The sequence below is a fragment of the Alexandromys fortis genome, unplaced genomic scaffold (assembly GCF_014885135.2).
Source record: "Alexandromys fortis isolate MF-2015 unplaced genomic scaffold, M_Fortis_MF-2015_v1.1 scaffold_86, whole genome shotgun sequence".
Taxonomy (NCBI): Eukaryota; Metazoa; Chordata; class Mammalia; order Rodentia; family Cricetidae; genus Alexandromys; species Alexandromys fortis.
Genome location: NW_026067965.1, coordinates 1,584,561 through 1,599,308, shown reverse-complemented (window position 1 = coordinate 1,599,308; position 14,748 = coordinate 1,584,561). Strand labels below are relative to the sequence as shown.

Sequence of the window (14,748 nt, the reverse complement as noted above, 5' to 3'; positions counted from 1 at the left end):
AGGAAGGAAGGAAGGAAGGAAGGAAGGAAGGAAGGAAGGAAGGAAGGAAGGAAGGAAGGAAGGAAGGAAGGAAGGAAGGAAGACCAAACCAGTACTACAAAAAATGTGTGGTTAGTTTTTTATCAGCATAGCACAAACTAGAGACATAGAGGGAGAGGGAATCTCAGTGGAGGAAATGCTCCCATCAGATTGGCCTCTAGGCGCATCTGTGAGCATTGTCTTAATTAACAGTTGACAAGGCAGGGTCTAGTCTACTATGGTAGTGCCGCCCTATGGTCTAGGGCTGCATAGGAAAGTAGGCGAGCAAGCCATGGAGAGCCAGTAAGTAATACTCCTCCGTGGCTTCTCCTTCAGTTTCTGCCTGCTAGTTCCTGCTTTGGGTGCAGGAACTCAAATGAATTCCCTTCATGACAGACTGTAAGTGGTATAGTCTGTCCTCTCTGGGAGTTGCTTTCAGTGCCTCCCAAGTTGCTTTTGGTCATGGTCTTTATGACAGCAATAGAAAGCAAATTAGGATATGGTCCCTGCCATTTTTCTTCATCCTCATTTCTTCAACTTAGCTGGCACTCGTTAAGGAAGATGTGCCTGACTCCCAGTTGAATGTCTTAGGTTATGATCTGCCCCAATTTCTATTTTCACATCTATTATATTAGGTTACAGTTGACAAAACAGTATGTCATTGTGTCCTTAGCCTAAGGAAGACTGCTTCAGAAAATACCAGTAGCTACTTCTTAAGGATGACCTTTGTTCAGAGATGAGACCAACCCCATCAAATTACAGAGGGATCTGAATATTAAACATAGGAGCTAGAGTGAAGAGAATGGTGTCCACTATCCAATTTAAAATTTTGATTGTTATAATAATATTTTCTATTTTAAAATAGTGGGTATCTACTTATGTATACGTTTATCTAACTAGGAATTTATTTGGAAGTTCTATCTCAAATAAAATAATACAGAAATGACTTCATGAAGATCAATCCATTTATTAATTACACATAAAAAGTTTTTCAGATATTATACATTTATAATAAATGCAAATATGGAGAATGCCTTTCAAATAATTAGAACTATTGAATAAAATACTATGAATTCATCCTCAGTATATATTCTTAAACAACCATGAAAACATTAAATTCATTTTAAAGTCAATCTTGTTCTTCCATATACAATCATTTATTAAAATAATCACTTGATCTTATTTCACTGGAACCTTTCAGCATTTATAACTGTAGTATGCTATTTCCATGTCCCTTAGTGGCATCTCTTCCCCTTCCTTCTTCACACCTATCTGTATACTTTCAGTGGTGAACAAGGTAGTTACAGCTCGTGCTAGTGACCAGTGATTCTTGGTGTGGCCACTGGGTGCACAGGTACCAAGGTTTCTCCTGAAGATCTTCTCAGAGCTGGAAGGCTTCCCGAAAACTGCTCTAGCAAATAGTTTTCTCTTTGAAAATACAGCCATTCACAACAAAGCATTTAATCTAAGTTCTCTATTCTCTGCCATTACTTACAGGGTTCTTGTGACTCTACAGTGGGCAGATGCCTCTCACAAATACATATTACTCATAAACTCAGAGGTTGCTGTAGACCAGATAATGAGTATTAAGTCTATAACTCTCCTTATTTAAAAAGGAAAAAGTAAGTACAAAAGGTAGTTGAGGATTAGTTAATCACCCCTTCACATTTGTGTCTTATGCATTCAAATGTATTGCATGACTCAATGTTCCCAACGGACTTTTGTGAGGTAGGCAGAACTAATATTCTTTACATATGAATCACAGAGGAGAGGTATCAGCTTGCTTACAGTGGCACAAATAGAAACTGATGATCTTAGTACTTGAACTCTGGTCCTCTGATTTCCAGTCCAGAGGGCCTTTCCTTTTCAAAGAACAATGCCTCTAGCTATGTTGAATAGGCAAGGAGCAGAGCAGAAGTCTCTGACATTACCAACCAATGTTGGTTATGACATTACTAGACCAATGACTTGGTCTAGGCTCTGTAAATAGGTTGAAGTTAAAATGAAAAATAATAATGAATGAATGAATGAATGAGTAAATCCTAGACTTTTTTGGAAGTGCAATCCATATCTCATCTTCAATTTTGTTCTAGACAGTCCCAATGTACTTGATACATGACAAAGAGAGTAGCTGTAGCATTGTGTAACTAGAGAAAAACGTAAAAATGGCAACAGACGGAGGACAAGCTACACGCCAGCATGTGGAGGTGAGCATGCGCATCACTGAACCTTCAGAAATGTTCACTAAAGAACGATCTTGGATCAGGAGCCTGACAGAGGGAGCCTGCAAGTCCCAGGCTAGCCTGGAGAGACTAGGGAGGCCCCAGCTCAAAACACAAAACACAAGAGCGACAATGAGTATTCTTGGTTAAACTATTAGTACAAAAATGGATGTGTGAATTCTGATCTATATGTCCCAACTTGTTTAAAAAGCTAAAAATAATATATCTCTTAAAATATTTTTCACTATAAAATTTAGGTTTTCACTTAAAAACTGAACTCTCATTAGCATTCTTATAAAAATTATTTGATTCCTAAAAGGCCTTCACTGCAGGAATGATCTTGCGAAAGAACTTATGTCCTTGGGAATTTGTATTTTCAAATACATAACCTGGAGGAGAAGGATAGCTAGCCGGGCAGATTTCCTGTTTCTTCGGTGTGTACTGTATGGAATACATGGTGACATCATCAAGTGGAACCGAGCTCTTCACGGTGGCATTTAAAGGTTTGCACCTCTCCACTGGGATCAACTCATGGGGCACAAAGTGAGATCGGAAAGTGGTCAAACCATCAAATTTCCCAGATGGGTTGGGAATCTGTTGCTGCTGCTTAATAAGCCCTTGACGACAACTTTCCCACGCTTGGAAATCTTCCTTCATGGTGGTTTTTCCTTGGAAAGGAAAATTGCTTTTTCTTCTGTGAGAAACCGGCCTGATGGCAGCAACACGGCTGGCCTGATAGGGAACATAGTCCAGGTGGCTGGTGCTGTCTAGCTGCATGCTTCCTTGAGGGGGCACATACTCGGCTACTTCCTTGACTTTGGGTGGTGGGATTTCCCATGGTTGGAAACTGTCGCGGAATTCAGTGCTCCCACGGAACGGAGCATTTTGGGTTACTCTGTTGTAGGCAGGTCTGCAGATTTTTGCAGTTTCTCCAGTAAAGCCCTGAAAGTCATTCCGGTGTGTGGTGAGATCCTCAAAAGGCTGCTCAGTAGGCTTATAAACTTCTTTTGGTCTTTCAAACTTGACTTCAAGCTGATGAGGTACGTAATCTCGGCGATGACTTGTATCACCATCAAAGGGGCCTACGGAACACTTGACCGCAGAGCAGGGCTTAAAGCTTTGCCTTGGCTTTATCTCCCGGGGAACATAGTCATCCTGAAATGTAGTTGAGTTTCCGAATTTCACGTCTGGGGGATGGTAAGTTTGCTCTGGTTTACACAGTTCACATTTCTGAATCTCCCAAGATCTATAATCATCTTGAAAATGAGACCAAACAAAACATTTGTTAAGTACCGAGGAAAAGATCTTTCTTCAAGGAATCCTGACTCGTTTCTCTCACCGCCAATCATCCTCTGATTTCTTTTAGATACATAAAGACTGGCACAAGCTATGATGTTCCCCCATGTTTGTTCTTTTTGTTTCTTTTCTGTCTTTTTCTATGCAGCTCCCTCTTGAGGACAGTTCATTTTCTACTTCCAGTAGATGTCTGATTACACACAAGGGCATATGGTACGCATGACCCTGAGTGTGGACAGAAAGTTAAGCAGACTGTGTTGTGGGTGAAGACAGTGTAAAATGTACTGGCAAGCATTTTCACTACAGCTCACAAAATACTAAGGTCAGCTGTAAGATTCAGGGCTTGAGAAGCCTCAAAGAGGAAGAAGTCAATGTCTTGATTATGCATCTCATGAGACAGATAAGTTTGCAAGACCAAAATTTGATCAACTTTTTAAGTATCTTAAGTATTTTAAAACTCACCGGATGACCTCCAGGATCCTATTAGTAAAAATTAAAAATCCTATGAAGAAGGAAAAATTTCAAATTTCAATTTGATTCTGATCAAAGACGCAAGATTCCATCGATTATTGGGCTTTAAGACAGTCCCAAAAGATACAGTATCATCTAGCGACCAGGAGCCCAAACTGAGTATGTTTGAAACTATGTGCAATTTAGAAGTGAACATTAGGGCTGAGAGTTAGAAGTCCAAAACCTACAGCTTGCTTAAAGCATAGATGGAAAGTGGAAGTGCTTATATTTCCGTGAGGGCTTCTTTGTGTAATCTATCTCTAGACAGAAAAGTAGTAAGCTGAGCAATGTGGTAAAATTTCCTTCACCACACAGTCTTTTAGAACACCGAGCATTAATTTCTAAGTGACAAGTATTTTACATACTAGATAATGCAGTAAGCTAAGAAATATAAAATTTACTTCATCCAGAACATTTTAAAATATCAAAAGTTAATTTATAAAAGGCAAGTATTTTATACATAAAGTAAGAGACTAGAGTATGAACCAGAGCCTAGGGAATGACAACTGAAATAGTTCAGCCTTGACTGCTTACTATGTGGCTATCAACTGGGAAGAAAAAAGCCCGCATTCATAGGCATTCCTGCTTAGTTTTAAAGTAAATATTTAAGCTGCTGATGTTTAGTGAGTGAAAGCCCAGTCAAAGAGCAGACAATCTTTAAGTTACCAGACTCAATGAAGCCAAATGAACTAGACCAGTGTTGTGAGCCTAACGTTGAAAATCAAGAGCCAGGTGGAAGAACACAAAAGAATGGCATGAGGTGGGGCTGCAGACTGAGGGCAGACGGGAGCCATATACTCAAAGACTCTTACAGAAACAAGACACAGGTAGCCGGAGAAGCCGGTCGGGAGGACAGCAACAAGAGAAGGGGGATGAATGAAGCAAGATGCTGCGAGTGAGATCATGGACACCTTAGCCGGCGCGCTTCTCTCCAGCTCTCTCTGGACCTGCCAGCTTTCCATTTCCAGTCCACAGGAAGCCTTACTAGGGATCTTTATTCTTGAGCTACTCTGTTCTTTAGAAACTGCAGTATAAAATGATAGCATTGTTTTTGCAGTAACTAAAGGGAAATCAGAGGTGTTAGTGAAGATCCATAGTTTCACAGTTACTGCCAAAGAGACTATGAGAAAGAAACAATGACTGTGTAAATGAGTCGAAGAAAATATATCCCCGTACCAGAGCAACTTGGGCTTTCATAAAGGAAAGAAGAACCTGGAGGTTGAGAGACAAGTCTTGATAGTATGAAGCAGGCTAAGGCCGACTTCATTTTAAGTTTCCAATCTCAGGGACAGGATCACCACAGAGCAGGTGTTGGCAAGTGTTTTGATGTAATGACCAAATAGGACATGTCTTGGGCTTAAACACAAGTCTCTAAATGTGGAGTGCCTACTGGAAATGCACAATCCTGCCAATGTCCAGAATGCAGCAATAGGTAGTATGGAAAAGAACTGGTGTGTCAATTGAGTTCTGTTTACAAAAAGAAAATGGTGGGCTACACTTGCCCACAGGCCAGTTTGTTTTCCCTTGCTTTAAAATGTATAATACAAATTTTTCACAAATCATAGTTCTTTGAGTGATATGGTTCTGATTTACATATGCAGTTTTGCACCTTACTGATGGGGACATAGAGAGCTGCACCTTTACAGTTCTTTTGCTATGGAATATTGGCATTCCATGGTGTCTTTTTCCTCCTATGACATCATCTTAGTGGACTACGGTTGTAAAAGCAGTCTTCTGTTGACTGCATTGTTACATATCACGTGACTGAGGAATAACAACTAAGGTATAGCACATTTCCAATTCTTACCTCTTTTACTTATATAATTGGTTTAAAAAAACAAGTCAAAATTGATAGCATTTTTGCTCCAGAAAAACATGATATTGTCATTGCACCTATTTCTGGGAACTTTTTTCTCTTTATGAAGACCAAGTTTCTGTTGCTTCGTATTCCATTTACCTGAAGAATTTCTCTTAAAATTGCACATGACATCTACTGATAATTCTTTGCTTGTCTGAAAAAAAAAAGACTTTATGAAAGATATTTTCACCAAGGGTTGATATGGTTGGCAGACTCCCTGTGTCCTAGCCTTCAGCTTTTTCAAGATGCAACTCCACTATCTTTTGGTTTCCATGGTCCTAGTTCTCACTCTTCTTTTTCATTGTTTTTGAGACAACGTTTCATGTAGCTCAGGCTGGCCATCAACTCTCTGTGTGGCCAAGGATGTCTTTACCTTTTGATCATTGTGCCTCTACTCACCAAGTACCAGGGTTAAGGTGTGTGCCGCTATGCCTGGATTAATAAAGTGTCTCTCATATTAGTCAGTCTGTATGTTTCTACATGACGTTTTAAATTATAAAAGTAACCTTCTTGGGGGTTTTAAAGCTTTCTTGGTTAATATTTTGATGTTACTCATTATTGATGGAAAAATATTCCCTTAAATCTTCAGATAATTCATTTTCTTTTCCATCTTCTGGTGTTCTAAGTGATGTATGTCCGGCCTACTTTCAAATGTTCTACAGTTTTGGGCACTTCATGTTGTTTCCCCTCCTTACAGTTTGTTTATATTGATTTATCTGAAGTCCACTGCTCCTCTCCCTCCCTGGGTGTACTCGTATCTACTGAAATCCTATGTAAGCCATTGTCATCTCTATTAATTTTTTATCCTTTTTGTAGTTTCCGTATCTTGGCTAATTTTTCCACTTGTTTCTGACCATCAGTCATAATTTTTTGGTTCCCTGGTAGATCCACTATCTGACTCCTTCCTGGACTGAGTTTTCCTTTAGTCTCATGACAATGTCTTCCTTTCCCCCCTTTACCTCTCCCTTTTTACAATTTGAAAAAACAGACATCATAAATGAATCCATGTTCATTTGCCAGAGCTTTATTGAGTGCAGTTTGGTTCAATCCACAATTGAGTTTGGCTCTCTCTGTTGCTATGCTTACCTTCAGCGGACCAGCAGAGTGTCTTTGGTATGACTCCTGTGTTCAGGTTGGAGGCTGGTTTGCAGGGAGGTTTTTTATCCATCTATTCCATCTTTAGCTTTCTACACTTCAGGAAATGTGTCTCTCCATATCCTGACCTTTTCCAACAGTGACTGGGTTTCTGTGTGCACATGGAAGGGTATCTGTTGTCCTTCTCCAGATCGGTCTTCCTTGTACCACAGAGGCAGAGCATTGCTATGCTCCTGTTCTTTATAGTAGATCTCCAGTGGTTAGTTCCGGGACAGCTCTTCTTACATGTTAAGAAGCTTCTTTTGCTTATTTGGTTGATATCCCTGGGGGGCCCTGCCCTTTTCTGAAGGGAAACAGAGAAGTGAATCTGGGACAGAGTGGGGGAGAAGGGACTGGGAGGAGAGGAGGGTAACTATGGTTGGGATGTAATAAATGAGAGAAATATTACATTTTTTTTGTTTACTTTCTTTTGTCTCCAAGCTGTAACATTCACTTTGCATTGATGACTCTTCTGGTTTTGCTCTGTTAGTGGACTTGTGATCTCAGCTTCCTGAGGGATTCATGACCAGTTATGATTCTACATATTACCTACTTAAGTTTTCCGTGTTTGGTTGCAAACACTCTCTTCGGTTTTCTGTATCTTACTCAGAAGTTGGAAATCCCAGATAATTCTTTATCAATTCAAATTACACCTGCAATTCTTCAAATTCAGTTTCTGTAACAGATATCTATTTGAACTTTATTTCTTAAGTTAACTTGGTGAATTATCTTTTTCAAAGAATTTCCATAATTTATGTAAATAGAAATTCTTGACATCAGATTTTAAATCTCTTGTATGATGAACCACTCTTAAATATTTAAATATAAAGCAAAGAATGAGCCAGCTAGGCTTGAACATGTCACTATTAGCTTTCCCTCATATGTTCCCCATCCCGCATAACTTATTCCCTACATTCTTTTGAATTAGTACAGGTTTTTGTTATCCCATCTTTATTAGAATTCTGCTAATCCTTTATGCATTTTAAATAACAATGCTTCATTTATACTCCTATGCAGAGGAGTACAAAGTTATTTTTCTTACAACAAGGGTTCTCTTTTATCTTTTGATAATATCCAACAGAATAGATGAGAACAGATCTTTGTTTTCATCTGCATGTTCCTATCTTAGTGACTCTGAGAATCTTTTCTTTTTCATGCACTCGTTGATCATTGTGTCTTCTTTGGAAGAATGTTTATTCAGATTCAAGGGTCTTTCTTAAATAAGATTTGTTTTGTACTAAACTCTGAGTTCCTTATATATTTTGGATATTGGCCCCTTATCTGAGATATGGTTTGCAAATACATAGGTTGCCATTTCACTTCTTGTTGCAGTTTTTAGTTTTATGTAATCCCAGTTATGTGTTTTTGCTTTTGTTGTCTGTGCTTTTGGCATCCTATCTGAAACAAATCCCAAAGTCAGTATTTCTTCTTGGAGATTTACAATTTTAGGTCTTATATTTGTGTCTTTCCTCTGCTTTAACTTGTGTGTGGTACAAAGACCCATTTTATTATTTTTGTATGGGGCTTATCCAATTTTCCCAATACAAATTATTGAAGAGATAATTTTTTTCTACATTGTGTATCTATAGCTCCCTTGTTGAAGATTAATTAGCTGTATATGCTAATATATATTCTTGAGCCCTTGATTCTGTTCCATGGGTCTGTGTGTTCATTTTCTTGTTATTAGCATACTAATTATGGAAGCCTTGTAATAATTAGAAATCAGGAAATATTATACCACAGACTTTGTTCTTTATCCAAACTGTTTTGTCTATTAGTTATTTTGGTGTCATATAAATTTTAGAATTGTTTTGGCTATTTCTGAGAAAATGTCACTGGAATTTTGACAGTGATTGCATTCAATCTGTAGACTGTTTTGGTATCACAGACATTTCAATACTATTTATCCCAATCCATGGATACAAAAGAGCTTTCCGCTTCTTTCAATTTGTATTTTATAGTTTTTGATGTACAGATTTTTACTTCCTTATATTGGCAATAAAATTTCTGAATGTCAGTAATAACTCTCCAGTCTATATCTTTGTATTCTCTACAATAAGCACAGGGCAGAGTGAGTTCCAAGACCTTTGTCAAATCACAGCAATCTATTTTTAGCATCTACATTTTAATATGAACGAATTTCTACGCTGAGGACAGACACATGTCTTTCTTGCTGCAAGCTAGACTTGCAGGGGTCGGCCCTTTCTGCTGCCACCTAGACTTCTAGGTCAGAAGAGGTGGAGATGCTTATCTGTTCCAAATGACAGTACCAAGAATCATCTGCTCCTCGATCAAAGCTTCATCCTCTAATCTAGCCTTTAGAGTATAAAAGCAATATTCTGCTTGTTAATCTACTGATTCATTAGTTTTACAGACTGGTCTGGGATTTGTGTCATGAGGACAGTTGCTATTTTGTCTTTTCAACAACTCCAACTTTCTCTGCGGAATCTCAGCTCATTGTCGGATAGGAAAGGGTGCCAAAGACAGCACTAAGTGGCACAAAGGGACAAGTGCAGCCTACACCCTTGGCCAGTGCAGTCCTTTTCTTTTAAGATGCTCTGAGACACAGACCACATAGGGGAGAAATGTGGAGGAGAGTCCAGGACTCCTGATTCCCCAGGAGGCAGCGTGTTCGCTTGTGACTGGGTTTTGCTAACAATACTATTTTGGTCAGAGCGAAGAATGCTTTTTCCTAGCTGGTGGCTAAGTACAATAGTACAAGAAAATGATGAGGTGACTGTAAAGGTCAAAGCTGGAAGTTTTAGGTGTGGGGCACCTCTGTTTTTACAATGACAAGTTACCTTTGTAAGTTGGGATAGTGTCCAGCTTTCCCTTTTTAGTTGGTTGTCTTTCCACAGGCCGGACTTTTAGCACAGGCTGCACTTTGAACGGATTAAAATCTCGCTGGTAGGTAGTACCAAGATCAATTTTCCCCTGTTTAGGTTTATATTCTTCTGGTATGTGGCGAGGTGGTTTGACTATTTCGTAAGGCCGATAATCTGACCTGAAATATACATACATGTGTGTGTGTGAAACATAGCTTCCCTGGTTATTCTGTTTTGATTATTACAGTACTGAAATCTTCAATTTTGTCTTACTTGAATAATTTAAGGAGATATTAAAATGGTAATAGTTGATTATTTGAAAGAAGCAATTAAATTGTTTTATAAGACTCTATCCAATGACAAGAAAAGACACAAAAAAATCCTAGTTTTTAAAAACTGAAACATCTCAATTTGATCTTGTGAGTAAAATTCTCAAGTAACTTCATTTTATTTATTTTTATCTAATGTAGAAAAGAAAGATTTGATGAGCTGATAGATTTGTTAAGACTAACTCTGTACCCAACTTGTTAAAAACCACCTTCGCCAACACAGACTATACTTAGGCACAGTGACTTCCTAGGGAAGCTACAATATCTTCCTGTACATTGTTAGACTCATAGCACAGATATGAGTCTTGCTCAGATTCTCGATCTCTCAGAAGCCCTGCCATGGAAGGGGATGAAATGGGAACCCGGCCCTGCTGTGCATCATCTGACACTATTGCGACAGAGGCGGCACTGCGGGCTGGGACAGTCCAACGGAACGGAGAAAACCAGAGTCAAGGCTCACCAGACTGCCCGAATCCACACCCTAGTTCTGTCATTCATTAGCGTCATAACCTTGGATAAGTTGGTTAACCTGTCTATGCCTTAGTTTCTTATAAAGTTGGACAACATTATCATGTCCATCATAGTTGTTTTAAAGATACACACTGTCAATTCTGACAGTCACCTGAGCTACAGTTATGCTGTCAAGATCAAACATCTCACACAGTCACACAGTCTCTTCCTGTATTCTAGAAACACACGGTATAGAATGACACTTATTGTTTGTAGAGATAAATCACCCTTCAGTTTTCTAGTCAATATGATCAATGTGGGCGAATCCTGCGAGAGTTCTAAGCCCTGCTTAGAGGAATGTTGGGTACCTACTCTAGGAAACGGGTATTGTACTAGGTTCCTGAGGATGAAATGCTGAGAAAACAACAGATGTACGTCCTGCTGGTGCAGAACACTGTGTTACAAGAGGGATATTTCCTTGGCCTCAAAGGCTGAATTAAAAAGGTAGGATGGCAGAGATGATATTTACAAAGGAAAACTGAGCTGCTATTTCCAGATTGGATGAGTATCAGCTAGGGGAAGAGGGAGAATTCCAAACAGGAAAAACAAACTAGAGAAGCAAGCAGGGCTTGATAATCCACGTAGCAGTTATGGAAGGGACTGAGTCTGTGCTAAACAACAGAGATGTTTTAAAGTATTTCAGGCAGGATTATGACAAGATTAAATTTTCATGCTTAAAAAGTTGCCTTGGCAGGTTAATATATTAGATACCAATCAGAGATGCAAAAACTAGAACACATACATAGACATACCCACACATACACATGCTTGCATGCACATGTATGAGGGCAAACACACACACATTAGGAAGAACAGGTATTCCTCTAGATGGTGGTAACAGTGTGAATTACATAAATATGGGATATTTTAGGCAATTAAAAATCAATAAAACCTCATTTTCCCTTTCCTTCTCTTTGCCAAATTAACTTAATTTCTACCTGTTTTTCTCAAGTTCTGATTCACTTTTTGCTTCTCAAGTTAGTTCAACTTAATTCAACTAGATAGTTAAATTAAAATAGTAAGAAAGCTTTATTAAGGCCAGAAAAGTTGAGCAAAAAATAAGGAAACAATTTCTCAATATTTACTTAAATGTAGTTACTCCTTCCATTTTACCACGGTATGCTTGAAATTCTTGCTTGGGTTTAAGACTCTGAGGTGGAAGAACGTTGCCATATTTTGGATATTTTTCCAGATACTCCGTTGTGGGGCAAGATATGCCAGAATGTTCATAAACCCTTGTGGCTCCATGTGGACAACGATGCCGTCTGTACAAACAAATCAACAGAAACTTTATTTTGCCTTACAAGCATCTTGTGTGGTTACTGCATGATAACCGGATCCCAGTGACCTCACCTCTTTGAACTTTAGCACAGCTTACCGGTACCTCTGCATAGAAGCTTGTAAAAATAATAAGCAAATTACAGTGTAGCCTTATGCAGCATAAACTGGCTTTGCTCATAATACTTTAGTGACTTTTTACGCTACTGAAGTAGAAAAGCTAACAAGGGAATTTTCTAGATGCCTGGCAGACAAGCTTTCTGTTTTGGTTTCACCTATGACAGACACTTAGAGGCGGCTCCGATTCAGAACATAGCTACGAAATGAAGGAGGCAGAGCACAGCTTCCACTTTTGGTAGTGGAGGGGGGGGGGGCGGGCGTGGGATATAGCAGAGGCCGAGAGATTAGAGCCAGGAGATGTTAGGCAGCATCCTGATTACACATCTTTCTTCCACGTGTCTAAGATGCTTTAAAGTCAGGAGAGTCCAGAGACTCGGCAAGGCTCACTGAAAAGGAGGCTGCTGTGAAGTTCTGAGTGACTTTGTTCCACGCAGGGACTAGGAAAATCCAGGAGCATAGTACACAGGTCAGGTACACGTAAAAGTTCTGATAGAGCTGCACGGATTAGCAAGACACCAGTCAGAGTTCTGGGATTTGTTTTTACTGTCCATCAAAGTGCTGCCTTCACACTGCAACATACCAAAGACTGTGGGTGGACATGAGACAAAAAAGTACAGACAAATTATACAGAAAGCAAAAGCCTCCTAGTCGAGCATTTGCAATCCTTAAAAGGAAATTTTCTTCCTTCTGCTTTATAGTTTCGCTGTTAGTTATAGCTGCTTACAGTTGTTAAATCTTCCTGCTTTTTTGAAGAGGCAGCTCATAGAAATGATGAAATTGTCCAGGCGTGGAGGTGCACACCTATAATCCCAGCACTCAGGACAGAGAGGCAGGTGAGTTATGGGACAGCTAGAGCTGTTACACAGAGAAACTCCTCTCATGGGAAAAAAGAAAAAAAAAAAAGAAGTGAAATCAGAGGTCCCTAGTGGCAGCTCAAAGGGACTGAATTTGAGGTTCACAATGTGAACCCTTGCTTCCCAGCTGATGGAACCACTCTGGAATGCTTTTGGAAGCTGGCACCTACCTGGTAGAAGTTGGTGACTAATGACAGCCCTTGAAACATGGCAGCGTAGCCCCCGATTCCAAAGGCTTTTCTACTTCTTGGTCTGCCAGCATGTAAGAAGCCTTGCTTCATGTTCCAGGAACAAGAACTCCACCATGCCTGACTGTATGTACCCTCTGGAACTGTATGCCCACACAGACTCTTCTTTGTTCCTGCTGGTGATGCAAATGTACCTAACAGATGGACTTCAACAACAAAAATAACAGGGACCATCGTCCCTCTTCCCTTCCAATAGGACAGGAGGAAAAGATGGGGTGGGGAGGGATGGTGTGAAGAGTCTTTGTCCCATTCTGAGACAGTGCCCCATGGAGGCGGCCGCATTTTAAAGCCACTGTCTGAGTAGAACTACGCAAGTCATAGTAACTTTTCATTTTGTCAAGAGGTTCTCATTGCCTCGTTTATAAAAATGAGAGCAGCAGGGGCATTGCTCGCGAAGGAACTGTGTTTCTTCGAGGGACATTTCAGTAGATGTTACTCGCCGTGCTTCAGAGCTTAAAGGGATTTCTTCTTACATGGGCAGTGCCCCACTTCCTTGGATAGTGATATTATTTGAAGAATGCGGAGTCCCCGGTATAATGGATTTCTTAATGGCTGGATGGGAAAAGAACTTATACTGAAAGTTATGTTTCCACCTACACTTATATACAATGGTTATTATGAAAGAGGCAGAAAAATTGCTTTCAACCAACAGGTATTGTAGGTGGTTGCCCTTGGAAGGCGATTAGAAATACAAAGGGCTTGGCATTATTCGTATTTACTTAGCAAAGGTGATCTAATCCCTGGGTCAACACAAAGGCTGAGGAAAGAGAAGAAAGTGTTTACTGGTGGTAGAAGGTTGTTAGGCAGCTCTTACAGACCAAGTCTGGGGTTTAGGGTGGGGACTACTGCCATTTTTGTTTGTCAGACAGACCCCCAAGAGAACGCTGCCTGGACAGGAATAACAATAAAGTTTGGCGGATGGAAGGCCCGGCTTGCAAACCGAAGACCTTGGCTATCTTTCCTTTTAAATTAACCAGCAGAATTGGTGGGTGGGAGCACGAACTCTCTCCTGACCAGATTCCATATTTGCTCATACTACTTACCAGGACCGGGCTGTATTTCAGTTTAAATCTCTGAATAGGAAGCCTCCGGGATTGCAAAGAAGAAAAAGTTTGGTCCCAGGAGCCAGCCAAGTAGAGAAAAAGAGCGCACTTCATAGAGGGTTAAGTGGGGGCGTTGCGGGGCACTCGCCCCTCAGGCAAGAGAGTAAATGTGTGTGTGTGTGTGTGTGTGTGTGTGTGTGTGTGTGTGTGANGAGAGAGAGAGAGAGAGAGAGAGAGAGAGAGAGAGAGAGAGAGAGAGAGGTGTGTGTGTGTGTGTGTGTGTGTGTGCGCAGCGAGGAGTTAGCGGTGCTTACGGCCCCGCCGTCGCCGCAGCCACCAGCCGTTTCTTACCCGCAGGTGCAAATCTGACACAGACACCAGTTCCTCATGCCCTTGGCTCCAGCGTCCTTCTCCTCAGGGCTTCAGCGGGCACTCAGGCGCAGGCACAGCGTCCACAGTCGTCAAGGCAATCCAGGGGGGCGGGGGAGGAGCGACGCGACTTC

The 14,748-nt window shown here is 40.4% G+C and overlaps 1 protein-coding gene across 2 annotated transcripts; it reads right to left on the bottom strand.

Annotated features, from left to right (window-relative positions):
- Positions 1-969: 969 nt before the first annotated feature.
- Saxo2 (stabilizer of axonemal microtubules 2) lies at positions 970-14,736 on the bottom strand. Of its 2 annotated transcripts, XM_050153999.1 has the most exons (4): positions 14,597-14,736; positions 11,788-11,967; positions 9,840-10,042; positions 970-3,496 (listed from the first exon to the last, which is right to left on the bottom strand). In XM_050153999.1, the coding sequence occupies exons 1-4, from the start codon at positions 14,632-14,634 to the stop codon at positions 2,553-2,555; spliced, it is 1,365 nt and encodes a 454-aa protein (XP_050009956.1). In that variant the 5' UTR covers positions 14,635-14,736; the 3' UTR covers positions 970-2,552. The 2 variants fall into 2 exon arrangements, with proteins under 2 accessions (XP_050009956.1, XP_050009957.1); XM_050154000.1 differs by lacking the exons at positions 11,788-11,967; positions 14,597-14,736 and adding an exon at positions 6,991-7,342 and having other exon boundaries at positions 9,840-9,971.
- Positions 14,737-14,748: the final 12 nt, after the last annotated feature.